The 19,370-nt window shown below is 35.5% G+C and overlaps 3 protein-coding genes and 1 long non-coding RNA gene across 5 annotated transcripts; 1 reads left to right on the top strand and 3 right to left on the bottom strand.

Moving 5' to 3' along the window:
- Positions 1–692: 692 nt before the first annotated feature.
- On the bottom strand, positions 693–7,524 carry LOC106136320 (transmembrane protease serine 2). Its single transcript, XM_013336828.2, has 10 exons — positions 7,205–7,524; positions 6,553–6,826; positions 6,008–6,106; positions 5,558–5,754; positions 5,101–5,201; positions 3,365–3,602; positions 2,375–2,648; positions 1,913–2,011; positions 1,355–1,551; positions 693–854 (listed from the first exon to the last, which is right to left on the bottom strand). The coding sequence occupies exons 1-10, from the start codon at positions 7,454–7,456 to the stop codon at positions 750–752; spliced, it is 1,836 nt and encodes a 611-aa protein (XP_013192282.2). The 5' UTR covers positions 7,457–7,524; the 3' UTR covers positions 693–749.
- Positions 7,525–8,104: 580 nt separating this feature from the next.
- Positions 8,105–11,038, top strand: LOC132902555 (uncharacterized). The gene is made up of 3 exons (XR_009657175.1): positions 8,105–8,238; positions 8,733–9,659; positions 10,897–11,038. It is a non-coding gene; the product is annotated as an uncharacterized LOC132902555 (long non-coding RNA).
- Positions 8,146–11,663, bottom strand: LOC106136291 (brachyurin). The gene is made up of 7 exons (XM_013336786.2): positions 11,393–11,663; positions 10,876–11,007; positions 10,393–10,546; positions 9,868–9,966; positions 9,482–9,618; positions 9,223–9,279; positions 8,146–8,860 (listed from the first exon to the last, which is right to left on the bottom strand). The coding sequence occupies exons 1-7, from the start codon at positions 11,528–11,530 to the stop codon at positions 8,741–8,743; spliced, it is 837 nt and encodes a 278-aa protein (XP_013192240.2). The 5' UTR covers positions 11,531–11,663; the 3' UTR covers positions 8,146–8,740.
- Positions 11,664–14,239: 2,576 nt separating this feature from the next.
- Positions 14,240–18,890, bottom strand: LOC132902538 (piggyBac transposable element-derived protein 4-like). Of its 2 annotated transcripts, XM_060948105.1 has the most exons (4): positions 18,737–18,890; positions 17,242–17,376; positions 17,076–17,162; positions 14,240–16,883 (listed from the first exon to the last, which is right to left on the bottom strand). In XM_060948105.1, exon 4 carries the CDS (start codon positions 16,267–16,269, stop codon positions 14,683–14,685), a length of 1,587 nt encoding a protein of 528 aa, XP_060804088.1. In that variant the 5' UTR covers positions 16,270–16,883; positions 17,076–17,162; positions 17,242–17,376; positions 18,737–18,890; the 3' UTR covers positions 14,240–14,682. The 2 variants fall into 2 exon arrangements, with proteins under 2 accessions (XP_060804088.1, XP_060804089.1); XM_060948106.1 differs by lacking the exon at positions 18,737–18,890 and having other exon boundaries at positions 14,240–17,162; positions 17,242–17,593.
- Between the last annotated feature and the right edge of the window lie 480 nt (positions 18,891–19,370).

Raw genomic sequence — 19,370 nt, 5'->3', positions numbered from 1 at the left:
TTAAAAATCTCTAGGTAGCATCTAAAATTAAATTATCTAGGCCGCCAGGTGTCAGATTTACCCACAGCCTGACCAATCCGTGAAAGTACTGCCAATTATTTACAGCATAATAAATCACCATTTTGATTAAAAAAGTAATCATTAGAATATGATTTTTTTTATACTGCTTTGCTTACGTATAATCGATAATGTTATCAGATTACAGAAATACCGCTACAAAATGTGATTCGTTAGTCAAGAAATCTTTTCATTATTATCTTCTTATACCTATCGTATTTCCATACATACATCCAACCTATTATCTTTTCGTGTTTAATTTGTTCTAAAAACAAGTGCTTAAAAATCTTCTAAGATTTTGTTGCTTAAATTTTTCAAAACCTTTACCAGGCTATTCTTAGACCTAAGCAGTCTCTGACGAAACCCGTAAATAAAATCTAGAATACCTACGCTTAGAAAGCAAGAGCAAAAGATAGCCAATGTCATACTTACTATACGTAAATGTCAAGTTTAGGCAGTACTTTTGTAAAGAAAACAAATTTGACAAATATGTACAAAATCAAATATAGTTTATACTTACTTAATCTTCTTGTCATATTTTTAAAGAAAAGGTCAACATTCCTTTTTATGATAGAAGTTTACATCAGACAACAGCAAAAGAGGGACAACTATTCAAACCTTCAAAACACATAACATCTAAAACAAAAGTATTTATTAACTATATATACAGATGGCATTAAAGATAATGAGAATTACATATGCTGTTGAATGAAGCTCTGGAAACTGGTGATCCTGGCGAATGCTGAAGGGAAACCGAGCTGACAGCCCGCAGCTGCCACGAACGAACTCACTCCGACCTGTGAAAATAAAAAGAAAATTGCTGAAAAGGTAGTATGAACGATCATCATGATCTCATTTACTAAACTATTTGAATCTCAATTCCATTATTAAATCATACAGCCTTTCAGTCTTTTCAAGATTGTCGGCTCTGTTTACCCCCTATGTTGATTTAAAAGAAAGCTTTAAATTAACTTTTTGTAATAGTTATTGGCCCAGCTAGTCTCGTCCAAGCTAACTAGTGTCGAATTGATCGCGTGACTACTTTTGTTTACATGTTTATAAATCAGTTCTTAATCAATACCAAGTGAATAAATAAATGCAAATATGTCAATCAATAGTGTCTAGTATTCTTTGTTAGTGATTTAACATGGAAATAGGGACAGTTAGACTATGTAGACCTTACGAAATATTAAAAAGGAACGTTTTCCAAAAAAATCCTGCGCACAGTTACTATACAAGTAAAAGAAATAAAAAAAATTAAGCTATTGTTTTGAGAATTGAAAAATTTCTTGCTAACCAAAAATTGCTGTCCACTTCTGTTGATGACGAGGGGTCCACCGGAGTCTCCGCTGCAGATGCCGACTCCACCAGCGCCGTTGGTGCAGATCGTGCTGGCCTGGGCGTAGAACCCGAAGACGGCCTGGCACTGCGCTACTGTGATCACTTGCAGGTTCACGTGACTCACTGCTGCGTTTAGTGATATGCTAGTCTCCACTGAAACAAATTTTGTCATAATAATCTTCCTTGGGTTAGTTTTATTGAGTTTATATCTGTCTAGAGAATAGCCCGGTGTCCGCATGCAAGCATCATCTCGGATTAATCGACGAATAAATCCTACGTCTGAACCTCAGCAACTTTTCAGAGGAACTTAACATAGATGGCTAAGTGCACACATACGATAAGCAAAATATATGCCAAACTTTTAGATTGTATGAGCATAAAACATTGGTAGACCTTCCAGATAAATTGAGAGGATGAACTTATGAGGATCAAGTATGATTGGTACTCGGTGCCATGGATAATTGCATTAATTTCATAACATAGGTACTCCTAAGGAATCAAAATAAACACTCACGGTCGCTCGTCAAGCCGTACCCAGCGGCGATCGCCCACTCTCCGGCAAACTGTTCGTTCCAGAAATTAGCAGGGGGCAGTGATATAGGCTGGATGCTTGCTGCAAATATATAATATATTTTTTAAGATATTATTGTTAAATAACCGAGATAATCAGGCGTAAAACAATAATTCAATTATTATTGATGTTTGTAACAATAATGAAAATGAAAAAAATATGAATATACGGTGTAACAAAAACATAATTTAACGGTGGTATTCCCGTCACAGATATTAATTAGTACGTGCATTAAGTGTGCATACCCCATGAAAATCATTGTAGGTAAGAAGGAATCGCGTTCAAAACAACAGTTACTCGTAATAAAGAATATTTAGTACTTCTCTGATTATACTACGAAAATCAAGCCTTATAAGCAGACACACAATTCCCCAAATAAAAAGTTAAGCTTCTGTTATCTCTTACCTGAGAAGGCAACACTATAAGGTAAATAGATCACAGCCACGTCATTATGGAGTGTGGAAGGCGTCCACTGAGGATGCGTGATAACAGTCGAAGTGACGATGCGAGTTCCTCCATAGAACAAGAAGTGCGACCCAAGCACAACGACGTAGGAATTCGCCTGGTTGACGCCATCGAACCAGCAATGCGCGGCTGTGACCAGCCGGGAGGCGGAGATGAGAGAGGACCCACAGGCTGACTGACCAGCTATATTCACGAAGCTGATGACAAGACCAGCCTGGAAGTGTAAGAACACATAAATTAAAAAAAAATGCAAAGGTATACTAAGATGTGCCGTGTAGTTCCAATCACGAATAAAATAAGAATAGGAGTGGCCATCTCTTTCCCATGGATGTCGTAAAAGGCAACTAAGGGATATACTTTTAAACTTGAGATTCTTCTTTTAAGCGATTGGCTAGCAACCAGTCACTATTCAAAAGTCAATTCTATAATTAAGACTTACAGATAAACGTGGCTTCTTTCAAGACTGCTGGCTCTGTCTACCCCACAAGGGATATAGATCTGATTAAATAAATGAATGAATTAATTAATTAATTAATATATACACTAATATAGGTAGCGTCAGTCAATACGAAACGTACGCGATAGACGCGCGATAGAACGTTATGATAATTATGACGTTCAGTCACGTGAGCAGATAATTTGTAACAATATGCAAACTTATCGTTACAACTAACAAGTGGTAAATACTGGTGAATGAGACGTCGCAACTGATGGTTTTGACACCACATAACATTTTCAATCCATCGCAGTTCTGATATTTTTTCGATTTCTATGTTAGCGTCAATACGATTTTCACCTACTTACGCTCACCCGTGACGAAATGAAGCTCAAGTCACGTAAGAAAAATTTTTGAATTTAACTTCTCAATACCCGATAAAGAAGTTACTATTAGGTAAACAAATATTTACTTCAAAGAATATCTTTCCTTACCAGATAAGGATAGCCGTTAGTCGGAGCAATGCTGCCTCCCACAATTCTCCCTCGTTCTTTTTCCTCTTGCGTTCTGCCAGCAAAGGCTCTGTCTTCTGCCTTTTTGATGCTGGAAGCAAGGGGAATGCCAATCTTTTCATGGTAACCAAGTAATCCTTCAGGCTCCACCAAAGGGTTGCCAGCTACCAAGGCCACAAACCCCAGCAAAATCACAGCGCGCATTTTGGTACCGTCTAATTACAATTTGTTTATTTTAACTCATACTTTGCTTTATATATATTTTATATTATCAAGTAATCAATCTATTTTAATCCGTTATCTAAATGATATTTTGATAATTTGTAAAAAAAAGAAAGGCCAGTTTTCACTAGATACGCAAGGAGTTTATCTTCATATTATATTGTCAACTACTTAGCCGTTGCACTGGCCTTGCTCGCTTGGGAATCCTTCTCTATTAGGTACACACAAACTGTTTAAGCAACTTTCTATTCATTGAAACCTAAATCCAACATTACACCACCTTTACGGTGGCGCTTGGTTATGCTATGTTCTTCAAAAAACAAAATAACCTATGTAGTATCTATTGTATGGAGTAGTAGGTCAGTATATTCTTGGTAGGTAATAATTAAGGACCTATCTATTTACCTAATAATTTTTAACCTTAAACCAGTTTCGATCGATCAAACGGGCATGATTATATGGGCTCCTTTTTTTCATTTTTCGTTTCTTAAGAAAGATACTCACTTCTGAACAAAATTTTTGTTAATCATTATAAGACATTCGTCATTTAGATCGTCATTGGTACGTTATTGCTTTTTTGTGATACTTTAGGTTAATGAAATTTGTCATTTTTAATCATTTATCTAATAAAAATAATTCATAGGAGATGTAGGCCCAAAAGATAAGATAAAGATAATTAATCTTCATATCCTAATCATAAATAGGTAACTTAGTACCTAATCACTTAATTAGTTTCACGAAATAATTATTTAAAAACAAAATAAAATATTTAATTCTAATTTCGGACGCATAGGTAGCCAAACATACTTTTTTCCATTATAAAATAGTAGATATGTTGTCAGTAGAGATAAAAACTTAGATACTTAATCCATATTGGAATATACCTACCTACATCTTACCTACTTTTCAAGAATTATCGGGGTAGGTATTTACCTGATTTTTACATCTTGCGAACTAAGAAGCAGTTAGTTAAATAAAAGGTAGGTACATAAGTAGGTACTCCAATACTTTGTTGTACAAAATAGGTACAGTAAATCTGACAACTACAAGATATTTTTTTTTATCCCTTAACAGATCACTGCCACTTTTTTTTAACACATTGTTTGATCAAATTAATAGTTCTCAGATACAACTTACATAAAAAGAAAAAAACAAATTCAATTCAGACACTTTTTCTTTAATTAACAGATATTTTATTCGTCGGTACAATGCCTGTCCGGCAGAAGGCCAGTTCCGATCGAACCCTGAAAAAAAAGTAACATCTTAATGTATAATCAAAATTTAATCTAAATTATAGTTTAGTTATATAAAAAATTCCTCGTGCATGCATGCTTCAATACATAAAAATGGGTTTGCTATGAAAATTTATTTTAATCATAAGTACAAAAAATTTCAAACTGCAATTTGTTCGCTTTAGAGTCGTCATATTTTCATTTAAATTTTGGATAGGTTTTGCGAAAGCGTCCATAATACATACCTACCTGTCTGTTATTTACATATGCTGGAGAATGAAATTAAAGAAGCTGGTGACCCTGGCGAAGGCGGAGGGGTGCCCCTGCTGGCAGGCGTCCTTAGCCACGAACGAACTCACACCAACCTGAAAGTATTATTGAATAAAATTAAATTGAGTTTTAAAAGTATTAATATGTTTTAGTATACTATGTGCTAGCCGCTTGGCATCGACACTTGACATAGGTAGTCTCCGTCAAGACTTGAGATTCCATCTTCTTGCATTGGATTTGTCTTATATTAATTATTCGAAAGCGAATAAAAACTGAAACCATGATTTACACTGAATAAGGTTCCCTGTTTAGAAGTAAGGTTTGACGTCGTTTCGTGGTCTGACCACAAATGGATCCCACGTCACGCAGCAGGACACGTTTAAGACGCTAAGTCACTTTTAAGAGAGTCGACGTCGGCAGAAACGTAAAATACAACAAAAAGTCTTCTTACCAAGATGTTCATTCCATTTCTGTTGACGACGAGGGGTCCACCGGAGTCTCCCTTGCAGATGCCGACCCCACCAGCGCCGTTGGTGCAGATGGTGCTGGCCTGGGCGTAGAATCCAAAGGAGGCTTGGCACTGCGCTACCGTGATCACTTGCAAGCTCACGTGTCTGACTGACGCATTGATTGAAATGGTAATTTCCACTGAAATTATAATCGCAATCTTTTTCATTTGATTTTATTCATTTTTAAATCCAGTCTCTTTGGAAGAATCATAGTGTGTGTGTGTGTGTGTGTGTGTCAAAAAATAAAAAAAGAAAATTCCTTATTAGGTATGTGTTTTTCCCAACCCCAACCAATTAAAAACTGTAATAAATCTGCTTTTCTGAATTCTATCAGGTAGACCTATAAAGCGAAATCTCTGACACTAGCTTTATTTTTAGTCATAACTACTTACGGTCACTAGTGGTTCCATATCCAGCAGCTACTGCCCATTCTCCCACAAATTGGTCACCCAGTATGTCCCATGTTGGCAGAGAAATAGGTTGGATGCTCGCTAGAAAAAAAGAACACAAAATACAGTCTTAGTCTTGTATCTAACTACTTATTATAGATATAATGATTGTTAAACTTTTCTTTGTAATAGAATAGACTATTACAAAGAAAAGTTTAACAATCATTCCTTGCATTTTGATATGTGGAAGCATAAAATAGATAAAAAAATAATTATTTTAAGTAAGATATGGAGAAGACGTATTCTAACCATTTCTTTTCCTTTTTTATTTATATCATCATTTATATCCTTTTTCATTCATATATAATTATCGTAATTAATTTCTTGTCTTGTCAATAAAATTCCTTGTTTACTTTTAGAACTGATAATGTTACCAAGGTGCGCTAAAGAGTACTTTTCTTGGGGAATAGATATTTTTTAATGTTTCCTAATTATAAAACGCACTTCCTAATCAAAGATTTATTTCCACACATACGCAGGTCATTTACCTGAGAAAGAAACCGGCGTCGGTAGATAAATAACTGCGATGTCGTTATGTAAGGTGGAAGGCGTCCACTGTGGGTGCATAACCACGGTCGAGGTGACGATGCGAGTGCCTCCATAGAATAGGAACGAAGAACCCAGCACCACGGTGTAGGAGCTAGCTTGGTTAGTGCCGTCGAACCAGCAGTGGGCAGCTGTTACCAGCCGGGAGGAAGATACTAGGGAAGAACCACAGGCAGACTGACCATCTATGTTGACAAAGCTGATGATGAGACCAGCCTGAAAGAGATCAATGGTATACTTAAAATTTTTATAGTAACAGAACGGTAACTTTTGCTTTATGACTGTCATTTTTTTTTCTAATACCTAATGAATGAAATCTGAAAAAATGAATGAATAATTTTAATTTATTTGTAGATAAGATGCATTTTCATTAAATAAAGTTATATTACTTTCGCTTTAATTTGTTTGCATTAAAGCGAAAGTAATATTGCATGCACAAATAAATTACAGTTATTTTAATTAAATAACATAATAATTAAGCAATCAAAATTTTATTTAGAGAATCATTGTGATTGTTATTCACTTCTTTTACCCTTAACTAGTTCTTAACATTTAATTTATTTCGTAATAGATATAAATTGTTAAAATACTAACCAAGAAAGGATAACTATTCGTAGGGGCGATTGCTCCGCCAACAATTCTGGGGTCCAGGGACGAATTCCTGAGGAATACTCTATCTTCCTGCTCCTTGATCTTTGCTGCCAGCGGGATACCTACTTCCTGGTGGTATCCCAATCCCACATTTGGCTCCACCAGGGGAATACCTCCCACTTCCGGTTCCGCAAGGGGGGTACCGCACACCAGGGCGGCTAAACCCAAAATCCCAAGCAGAAAAACGACACGCATTTTATTTTTTATTTACCAAAATTGTTAACCTATTGTAGGAATCATTGAACACTTTTATACATTTACGAGTGTTTATCATTGATTATCATCCTGATAAGCTTTGATTTCTAATTAGAGTTTTTGAAGGGTTTTTCCTATAACGACTTGATATGAAAAGAAGACAGAAAAACGAATTTTAGCGAACATATTTTACTATCTATTTTAGGATTGGCGATATCTGCGTTACTTTACGCAAAATATGCTCGAAATTAGTTACATTTACTAAATTATAAAAAAAAATACGTTTGAAAAAAAAGGAACCATGCACGATTCAGTTTTAATTATGTACGAGTTGTTAATTGTAAATGTGTATTTTGGAGATAAGATAATACCTATTAATGATGTATTTTTTAAAATTATTTTCGTGAACATTAAAATTAAATCAAAAAATGGGTTTTAAATATTGTAACGGAATCCTAACAGCACTAATATCTCAACGTCATAGATTAAAACGCTACTTATAACCATTCATTGTGATATATGTATATTGTGATAAGATTTACTAAAAACAATGTTCTGATTTAGTTTTGGTGAAGATTATATCGTATGCGTTCAAAAATACAATACAGCACAGTGATACGAATTCTCTAACAAATTACAATTTTTTGTCTGTTTCAAACTGTTTACTAAGTCGATAATTGAAAACGAAATACTTTTTCCAGAATATCCTGATATTTTATACCATGTAGATTATATGTTAACCTATTAAAAAATTGGTATTATATAAATGTTATACCTACTCGGTAAGTTTGTCTTCTCTATGCCTTAAGTTAGATACCTTTTTCTCAAACATTTCTTAGAAAGATGTGGAAAAAATAATACCTATGATAGTTTATCATCTAATTTAAAATTAATGGGAAATCCAAACAATCTAATCGTTATAATCCTCTTCGGATTAAACAAATGGATTAGAATTGAAGACAGCTTAACAATAAAAAAAAATATTCTAAATAATTATTTTCCTTAAAAATATTAAAAAGTATAGTGGAACAGTAACAACCTGTAGTCCTAACTCTATTTTGAAGAGGAGCAGTGGTTTTTACTATTGCCACCAGTCATACTGAAGTCAATATAATGCACTTTTTTTAAATAACGTAATGGTTTCTTCACAAAAAATAAAACAAAGAAACCGATCTTCATCATTTTGTAAACGAAAAAGTGAGATGATCGTGAACAAAAAGAGGCTATCTACCTAGATAGGTATAATAATATTTTTATAATTTATATGTCAAAATAGGTATGCAATCAGTCGAGAATGATCCCAGTGACTTCGCTGATCCAAGTAAGGTACCGCTGAACCCTGGTGAAGACTGAAGGTAGGTCATTGTTGCAGCCACTCGCACTGATGAAAGATGCCACTCCGATCTGAAAACGGTAGTATAGCGGGGATTGTCACGAACGTTGACAAGCAGATGTCTTAATTTCTCTCTCTTGCTCTTACTGTTTAACCAAAAAGTTAAAACAAAGACTTGGTCTTGTGAACGTTTTCACATTTTGAACTGACTCCCAGGACCTTAAAGTTACATTTCATTAGGTATTTTCGTCAGTTTAGTCAACCGCATATTATAACTGTATTATATAAGTACTAATATAATGCAGTTTTAATATGCGATTAGTACCTCTACGATGACGGTGTAGCAATGAAGCATTTCCTACGCCGAGCTTGTAGCAAATTTCTACGAGCTACGAGATAGGCCAATTTTAAAACACAAATAAATGCAACTTACCAATAATGTTTCTTCGGTAGAATTGTATAAAATTGTTAGTGGTCCACCATTATCACCCTGGAACAAAATGAAAAACCATTATGGAGAAAATCAAATTTTATTCAACTCATGTTTGACCTTTCCCAATCATTTAAATTCCCTTCTTCAGCTCTTAAGTGATATTTTCTCCTTCTTTATTATTATCTATTCCATACCTGCTAAATGCCTAAGTAGGTACTTATTATTAATTAATATCATTCACTCCTTATTCTTTACATACCTTACATGTACCACCAGAGGTGCTAAGCCCGCATACTGTGGTGGCCGGGAGGAGGTTGAAGTAAGAAGAGTTGCAAAGAGGGTCAGTCATCACTGTCATCTGCTTCTCCCGAAGAGTAGGAGACACGAAGGACACATCTGGGAATAACCCACGTAACATAAAAAGAAGTAAAGTAAAAGTAGGTTCTTGACATAAAAGCAGCTTTAATTTGATGAATGAATAATATGAAAGTACGTTCCTTACTTCAAATTACGTCTACATGCGCGAATGGAGGTGCAAATGAAGTAATTATCTATAAATAATATATTTTTGTTTCACGAAATTTCATTTCTATTAAATAATAGAACCTTATAGAATATCAAAGCATGAAAATCTATTGAATTTACCTTCGGCCGCAATGCCCCAGCCGGAGGCGGTCGCTCCCTGTCCCGCGAAGTTGAACGACGACACACTCAGGTAAGGCAAGCGCACCACGTTTATCGTTTCTAGAACATCAGATAAATCTTACACAATCTCTCAATATGTTTTATATTAAAAACTTATTGTTATTATACCTAATAAGGTAGATAATTCACCAAGAAAATTTTATGCACTTGCTATCTAAATAAGTACCTACTATCCCCAGTTACATGGTCTGTCTGTTATGAACAGTACCCAGCTATATCTCTCTCTATACTACATAATGTAAAAACATTCAACAAAGATTTTACGGCAGGCTGTTTATTTAATGGAACAGCTATAGCTCAAGTAAATTTTTAACACCTACTTTAGGAATATTTTTTGATTTCGTAAGAGCCGACTTATGGGAAGCGTAGTAAGGCTCCTCGGTCTCCAAGGAACTACAATAAACGTCGGGAGTATGTAATTCAATTAATATTCGTAGGAACAACCCAAATATCAAATGAACAAACCTGTTAGCTGTAATACATTGGCGAGCCTGAGAAGCGCCAGGTCGTTGGCAAATGTATCAGGATCAAAGTCTTCGTGGATAACCACTTCATCTACGTTGACTATGCGACGTCCGTTCTCATAGCGGTCGTATAGCGAGTGAGCGCCCAAGATTGCCTAGCAATATGAAGAATTACATTAGAAGGATGAGTTTGCTTTAAAAAGATGTCTCTCTCTCTCTTGCGGGTTAACTTTGAAGGTTGAGGTATATCCTTTTATCCTAAATGATCAAAACTACAGAAATGTGGATACTATCAGTATATCTATTCAGGTTTCTGTGGTCAATAGTAGGCGTTTAGCTGGCTCTGAACGCTGTCAATGCATTCCAGTTTGATGTTTTTGTTATGTTTGACTTTCCTAATCCGACAATTACTAACTTATAAAATGAAGCTATTTCTAGAAGAGCTTAGCTATATCTATCTACTCTTTACAAGTTGTACACTCACCTGCACGTTGTCGACCAACAGGCCATTGTGGTAGCAACAGTGTGCGGCCGTGAGCACCCACTCTTGGTGCACTAAGGCTCCGCCACAGAAACCCAGCTCTCCGGTAGTACCCACACGCAAATATAACGCTACCTAGGTATGCAAAATAAATGGTGTACGATGGATCTGCTTAAGCAAGTTTTGAAACTGACATTTAGTTTTAGGCATGTAATTATGACAAAGTATTAGCAAGCATGAATGTCGTTGTTAGAATTTATTATTCTGGCTGAACCAACTTTCGATGACGACATATCTAGAAATTTGGTAATGATAGCTTTAATTTATTTAATTATTTTATATTTTATAGGCATATTGATTTTTAGCATTATTTGTAAAGCTATCCTGAAATTATTAATTTGATTGAACTCTGTATTTTTTTAGAATTTCCTATATTTTATAGATAAATTAACTTCTCCAAGATATAAGTTAATCTACAGCTGAATGCTCAACTAAATAAGTTTAGGAGTATGTTTCAAACCTGGAAGGGCCTAGAATTTTGTTCTGTAATGGCTCCTCCAATGATCCTGGTGCTTCCGCCGCGTTCACACGAACTATTATCACACAGTTTGGTTGCACTTAGCAGAGGCAATAGGTATAACGCAAGCACTGCTATCATTTTCCCTCCTTATTCCTGTTATTCAATAATACAAAACGATTCACTAGGAAAGGTAAACAATAAATTGATTGTATACTATATTTTTTAGAAATGAATTAATTTTCTTTTTTCGAGTAAAAAAAATTATACCTTAGCTATTTCACGAATGTATCTACTAGTAATTAATTAAAATAGGGGATTGCGAGTAAAAAAGTAATACAACTTAGGTGTGTGTGCCAAGCCTGAGAAATGCCGGTTTATCTTGTCAAGTGGAAAGATGTGGTTATCAGTTATCTTACTTCAATATCAAACGGGTCATAGGAAATGTATGCGAGATAGATCAAAAAAGATAACATGGCATTTTGGTATACCTACGTAAAAGTGAAAGTATACTATACTTCCAAAACTCAATAAACAACTTTAGGAACATTTGCTATAAACAAGTAAATGTGTGGCGATTGCGGGTGGTGGTACATGGTATGTATTTTGCCATATTCAGTGAATCACTTAACTATACAAAAGTAACTTGCGGAAACGTTGGTACTAAATACTGGGTATATATATACCTCACGCAAGCATGTAATATATGTAATAAGCAAGGGACGCCAACGACCGCGAGATTGCCGTGACCAAGACCACGTGACCGTGACCAATTAGCCATTAGCCTTTCAGGACTTTTTATTAGAAGCTTTTAATTAGAAGAAGATATTTTGCTACTAAGAAAGTAGGTACAATGTATATTTACGACTCGAAAAAACAAGATAAAAATACATGCCTCATATTTATAGATAGACCTTTTTGATCTGTCCACTTACTATGAAGGCACACTTTGATTGCTATTTACACTACTAAATCAAACTGTATTGGGTAACGTTTGAGGATTGATATTAACCCTTCAGCTGCGGCGGCTATACGCAAACTGCGCACCTCGTCTGCGGCGTTCAAGCGCCGCGGCGGACGGGCGCGCAGTGTCTTAGATTTTGTTGTATATCTGTATATAATTATTTGGGACCTACCCAAAAATTTATTTTTTTTTAAAGATATATAAATGAAGAATCATATGCAATAAATTTTGATGCGAAAAAACACTTGCGTTTATTATATTTAGGTCACTGAATTCAAAACTTACCGAAAAATTATCCATTGTAAATATTTTACTGATTTTGCAATTTACATCTTTCATATATTCTGTTTTTGTTTACTATTCCACAAAGTCCAATAATTGAGGAATTTAATGGTGCCAAAAAGTTATTATGTCCCAAGTAAAATTCTCTAAAATCGTCTTCACAAATAATCCAGTAAGAATCACGATTTCGCCATTTTGCAACTTCTACAACGCAAACTTTATACTTCTATTACCATGAAAATATTGAAATGTAGATTTATTTGAGGCATTGTAATCGTAAATAATGTATTTGGCTTCACAAAACAACAAGTAAAATGTATCTAAATGTCTTAAAATAGTATATTTCTACTAAAAACTGAAAACTTACCTAGAAAACTATCATTTTTTCAATTGGCTCGTTCATTCACTTACATTTGTCTTTGCTCAACTGTAAGGGCAGTGTGGCAAACACGAAAAATTGTAGTTTCGTTTTTATATCAGACATATATAGCTTGCCTAGAGAAAATGAGCGAAAAACCATAGCCAAAAACTAGAAAAATGTATGTCTGTGTGCGTGACTTGTTTGCCTTGCTTGTCTGCTGATGGCCGTATCTGGACAAAATGGCGGCATGTGGTTAACGCCTAACTGCTGATGGCCGTATCCGTCCACTGTCAATGTTTGTCTAACTGCTTTAGGTCGGATCTGGGCATATCTACAGGATGTTTGTTTTTAGTTGTGCACGTTAGTAATTTGGAAAAGAGTGTCTTGTAAAAATAAAAATAAAATGTTGATTAAAATGTTTCTTTTATTGGAATACAAAAATGTACAATGTTTATTGGTTTCCACTACTCTAAACCTATTCAATTCATAGTACATACTAGTAATTATTTTTACCAATGATTCATAGTACATACTAGGAATTATTTTTACCAATGAAAAAATAAAAATAAAATTACAATTTTGTAAAAATAATTACTGAACTGTTTTTGATAAGTTTTTTTTTTCAATAAATCTATAATGATAAGAACTATGTAATATATAAAGACTTATTGAAAAAAAATACTTTCATCAAAATCGGTTCAGTAATTTTTGAGATAGGGAATAGTGTTGAAGTCGGTTGTTTTGTAAAAAAAAATACTTATTTTTAATGAATTATGAATTCAAATTAAACAAAAAAATTTTGCGTAGGAATCGAAATTTTAGATTCCCATCATTTCACTTTACTGATAACAACAACGTTTTAAAAGGGTGTTATTTAAACAGTCTGCAGAATATTCATATGCAAAAAAGTTTACACAAATTCAGAAGCGCAAGTGAAGAATAGGATAACAGAAGAATAGGCACCAAACTGCACTGCAGCAGTGTCTCTAAATGACGTCAACTTAAATTTTAAACAAAGCATGTTTGGACTCAAAACACGCATGCGTTCGATCGAGCTCAAGCCGACTGTAACCAAACTCAAACGTTTATTCAGAAAATAGGCCTTTGTAGGCACTTTTTTACGTCAAATTACATGTAAAAATTATCGATTTAGATAAATTAAATAGATATGTATTCAAAACTCAAATTTAAAATTATTAATTCTTTCAAAGCTAAAGACTACTAGCGCTTCGTAACCGACCACTGCAAGAGAAGAAACGCCGAAAGAAACTCTTTTCAACAGTATTGGTCGCCTACTCGCCTGAAGGGCTTTGAATTTTTTTTTTTTTTATTTTATTTGTATATTCATTCTATGTATCTTATAACCCGTAGACCAAACCAGTGCAGTCCTAAGAAAGAAGGGATCAAAGAGAAAAAAGTATTTTTAAACAATAATCCTAATATTAATATTTAAAAATAAAATAATGTATACATAAATAGATAAACACCCAAGATCAGAAGTCAATATGAAAAAGATAATTTACCAACTTGACCTGACTGGGGATCGAACCCGAGACCTGGAAGTAGCAGTCTGGTGTGTTGACTACTACATCACACATTTTATATAAATATATAACTAATATAAATAAATAGATAATATTTAATTATATATTTTATATATATGTAACTACAGAAGTAATTTACAAACTATAGATTTTCTAAAGTATGATACTCAAGCCAACATTGGCCAACACAAATATACACCGTGCAATGACTGCACGCGATGTTACATTTTTGCCTGCATCTAACACAACGTCCCCTCTTAAATTTATCTTGTTTTTTGGTTCGCTCCTCGGTCACCTCATTATGAACAGGGAAATGATTAAAATCCCTGTTCAGCCTGCTACAGGTGGGGATGGGGACCTGGCGCGAACGTGAGGAGACGTTTTGTCCGAATTCTAAGCAGAGCTCTTCAGCAAGCTTGAAACGAAATTGGCGGTGAGTCATTTTTTTATGCTGGCCAATGTTAGCACAATATATAATATATGCATTTAAAATAGATATATTTAAAAGACGTCTAAAAACTTTAATATACCATTTGATTCCCCTCTTTCTTTCTAATAAATACATGCTTAGCTTTTGATCTTTGAGATCGACGCCTCCCATGTATTTATTATATTCATGGACCACGACTGGTTTGGAGCAGGGTTGGCCAGCCCTGTGCCCTGGAGCCATATCTGTTTTGTGGTAAGTAGATACAGTGGTGACAAGCTTCACATCTTTCCATGCTATGACGGATACATCACCACAGTGTCTACTTACCACACTACCCCTAGCCATCCTTTTATCCTGCAAATTTTGGATTTCTACGGGCGTGTCTTTTCGGCGACGGTTCAGAGTACCGACTACGTCAGTTTTATGTTTTTTTAGAAATTGGGTCAGAGGAACAGAATTATAAAAATTGTCCATGAACAGGGTATATCCCTTGCCTAAATAGTTCTTGAAAAGCTCAAGGACTATTTTGGCAGTGGATGTAGTAAACCCGTAAACCGTTTCTGCAGTTGTCGTGCCTTTGCCGGCATACAAAATTAAATTTACTACGTATCCAGTTACGGCCTCACAGAGTTCATAACTTTTGATACCGAATCGAGCTGCTTTGGAACGAATGCATTGTTTCCAGCTTAAATGACCCTTCCAAAGCAGCAACGATTCGTCTATCGATACTTCTCTGTGAGGCACGTAAATGGACTGGAATTTTTTATTTAAATAATCTATAATAGGTTTTATTTTAGCTATTTTCTTATCACGCCCCTGTACATGTATGTTGTTGTTATCAGTAAAGTGCAAAAATTTTAAGAGCATTACGTAATGATCCCTTGACATCAGTTTTCGAAACTCCGGCATACCCATCACACCCGTCATCCAATATTCCTCTAACCTACTTCTTACACATATTGACATAAATATCATCACACCTATAAGCCTATATAGTTCGGAAACCGAAGTTTCCACCCAGTCGTTCATGCGAGATTTACTTGGCATGGAGTCTCCGGTTTCAAAGAAACCGGTTATTGTTTCCCAAGCGTAATGATTCGTTTCGTGGACAATAGAATCCATCAGAGGCTGGTCCCAAATTTGAGTAAACAAGCCTAAAGGACTTGTTCCCTCAATTTTAGGACCAGCTTCTTCGTTGAAGTCCTCCCTGACCCCTCTAAATTCGTTAAAATCAGATGACCAAGTCAATGGCTCCTCACTAACTTCATCTTCAATAAAATCGTCATCTGATTCCAACATCTGCTGTAACTGATCGAGAGTCAATTCTTCCTCGGCATCCTCATCACTTCCAGAGTCGATGGCTAATTCTTCAGCCAGCTCAGGATCCAGTATGTCTTCATCCTATTAAAAAAACCAAACCCTAAACCACATGCAAGCATACACACAAACATAACAAAAGCGGGTATTGTTAGAGATGCCAACCACAATATTTTTATAAAAAGGAATAATTAGTGTATCCCAACGATGAACAGGAATAGAGATTCCTGTTCATTTTTATTCAATTAACTTTCAATATATTCATGCCATATTGCCAATTTCGCTGAATTACGTTATTGAGCATACACCAAACACCTTTATATCAATGAAGTTACAATACATTCATACCGCATTGCCAATTTTAGCAGAATTGTGTTATTGAAGCACAAACCAAACACCCTTAGTTACATTACCTTAGTTACTGGATGGACTAGATTTCTATCAGATAGTCCGGTGCACGATGAGAGCGGCAATAAATAAAAATCCCTTTCTCAATGCAAGTAATTTATACTTTCAAAGAGTGTTATGAAAATGAAACTTACAGGTTCTCGGCCAAAAAGATTACGCGGCTGACCTTTCGTACGTTCCTCTGGTACCTAAAAAATAATTATTTTGTAAATAACATTGCATGTTGTGATAATAGGTAATATTTTGTTTCGATAATCCTTACAATAGACATCAATAAGTGAGCAATAAGTTAGTATACATCTCGACATATTATTATCTTGGTAGTTAAAAAAAAGTTGAACATCTACTAAAGTTATCAAAAAAAAGAAAACCATTCTTACAGCAGCTACTTTTTCGCCGCCATGGACCAACTCATCCACGATCTCTATGGCTTCGCCTTCCACAGATAAATTTTGGGGCCGCCAAGGCTGTAATAAAATATACGAAATAATCAGTTTTTGTTTTTAAAGTAAAAGGGAAAGTTAACAAAACTGGAAAATAACATACTCTAATCCTCCCTGATCCAGATGTCTCCAAGACTACATCTCTGCCCCGAATAAGGGATCCCTGAGGAGTTCTAGTCACCTCCAAGCCGACAAACATGCTTCTGGAAGTACTTGGGGTTTGGGGTTCCATTTTAATCTGTCAATAAAATAAAATTATTAGCATGTATTCAAACCAGACATCGATGTCATCAGAAAGTGCTCACGGAGACAAAACTAACGAGCTAAAACACAGCGCGATACGAGTTACCGGAGCGTAGATCCTGTATACCACCTTCCGACTGCATCATCAGACCCTCGATGTCACTTCATCAGAAAGTGCTCACGGAGACAAAACTAACGAGCTAAAACACAGCGCGATACGAGTTACCGGAGCATAGATCCTGTATACTGTATACCACCTTCCGACTGCATCATCAGACCCTCGATGTCACTTCATCAGAAAGTGCTCACGGAGACAAAACTAACGAGCTAAAACACAGCGCGATACGAGTTACCGGAGCGTAGATCCTGTATACTGTATACCACCTTCCGACTGCATCATCAGACCCTCGATGTCACTTCATCAGAAAGTGCTCACTGAGACAAAACTGACGAGCTAAAACACAGCGCGATACGAGTTACCGGAGCGTAGATCCTGTATACCACCTTCCGACTGCATCATCAGACCCTCGATGTCACTTCATCAGAAAGTGCTCACGGAGACAAAACTAACGAGCTAAAACACAGCGCGATACGAGTTACCGGAGCATAGATCCTGTATACCACCTTCCGACTGCATCATCAGACCCTCGATGTCACTTCATCAGAAAGTGCTCACTGAGACAAAACTGACGAGCTAAAACACAGCGCGATACGAGTTACCGGAGCGTAGATCCTGTATACCACCTTCCGACTGCATCATCAGACCCTCGATGTCACTTCATCAGAAAGTGCTCACGGAGACAAAACTAACGAGCTAAAACACAGCGCGATACGAGTTACCGGAGCGTAGATCCTGTATACCATCTCCCAACTATCATGACATCATGTCATCAAAACCAAACGACATTTTGACTAAAACCAATAAAATAAATTTCGTAGATTTAGTTTCAATCAATGAATAAATCACAGAGGCTTTTGAAAGCATGCTGTATATTAGCGTCGCGATACAATACACAGACAGTGTACGACACAAGTAAGATGGCGGACATAGTGCGTATGTGTGCGTGTAACGGATTCTCAGTCTTGAAAAATATAAGATATTTACAAAATCCATGTATTTATTGTAAAAAAGTTAGTGTATTTCAATAGTATAATAAATTTACTATCTAAAACCAATTATATCCATTACAGAGGTATTGGATATAATGCATAAACTAACACGAAAGAAATATGTAACACACTCCATCTACTTTTGAAAAAGCTAAAATCCTTCTTTTTTTACTAAATCTATAAACTTTTACACGTAATTGCTTCGAAAGTAACTATATAATAACGAAATAAAAACATTTACATACCTGTTTGTAATTACAGCCAAAAAAGACGAGTTTTCTCACACGTTCTTCAGTCACTTTGCAACACAACGAAGTCACAATTTGAAATGACTTGGTTAGCTAAATGAACGGATGAAATTCATATTTGACAGTTGTCTATGACGGCTTCATTCGTTAGAAATACATTCAGTCAAAAAAGTATCGGGAATGGATTATTTATTTATGGTTCCAAATTCAAATTTTTGTTTTTTTTGTTGTTGTTAGATTGGCACAACTGTTTTCCATTTTGGCGCGGAGTTTGAGTTGCATCTGTTGTTTACATTAAATACAGTGCTATTTTTAGTTATATCATATCTAGTGTGTATTGCTAATTTCATAATGGATAAAAACATCGAACAAAGAGTTTGTCTTAAATTTTGCATTGCCAATGGAATATCGTGTTCGGAGTCACTGAAAATGTTACAGAAGGCTTACGGTGAATCGACTTTATCAAAAACTCGTGCTTATGAGTGGTACAAAGCGTTCAAAAGCGGTCGAGATGTGATGGAAGATTTGCCTCGCTCTGGTAGGCCATCAACGTCTGCAACTGAAGTTAACATCGCAAAAGTGAAGGAAATAGTGACTGAAAATCCTCATTCAACTTTGAGAGAGATAGCCA

Source organism: Amyelois transitella, chromosome 15 (genome assembly GCF_032362555.1).
Source record: "Amyelois transitella isolate CPQ chromosome 15, ilAmyTran1.1, whole genome shotgun sequence".
Classification (NCBI taxonomy): Eukaryota; Metazoa; Arthropoda; class Insecta; order Lepidoptera; family Pyralidae; genus Amyelois; species Amyelois transitella.
This window is presented reverse-complemented; position numbering and strand designations above follow the sequence as displayed.

What these genes read in the sequence shown, in the direction of transcription:
- LOC106136320 (XM_013336828.2), bottom strand. Translation starts at nt 7,456, where the DNA reads ATGCGTGTCGTTTTTCTGCTTGGGATTTTGGGTTTAGCCGCCCTGGTG. An exon ending in GACGCCGGTTTCTTTCTCAG is followed by an intron (nt 6,107 to 6,552) that starts GTAAATGACCTG and finishes CTTTTTTTCTAG; the next exon opens with CGAGCATCCAACCTATTTCT. An exon ending in GAAGTGGACAGCAATTTTTG is followed by an intron (nt 855 to 1,354) that starts GTTAGCAAGAAA and finishes TTATTTTCACAG; the next exon opens with GTCGGAGTGAGTTCGTTCGT.
- LOC106136291 (XM_013336786.2), bottom strand. Translation starts at nt 11,530, where the DNA reads ATGATAGCAGTGCTTGCGTTATACCTATTGCCTCTGCTAAGTGCAACC. An exon ending in AAAATTCTAGGCCCTTCCAG is followed by an intron (nt 11,008 to 11,392) that starts GTTTGAAACATA and finishes TTGCATACCTAG; the next exon opens with GTAGCGTTATATTTGCGTGT. An exon ending in CAATGTATTACAGCTAACAG is followed by an intron (nt 9,967 to 10,392) that starts GTTTGTTCATTT and finishes CTGATGTTCTAG; the next exon opens with AAACGATAAACGTGGTGCGC.
- LOC132902538 (XM_060948105.1), bottom strand. Translation starts at nt 16,269, where the DNA reads ATGTTGGAATCAGATGACGATTTTATTGAAGATGAAGTTAGTGAGGAG.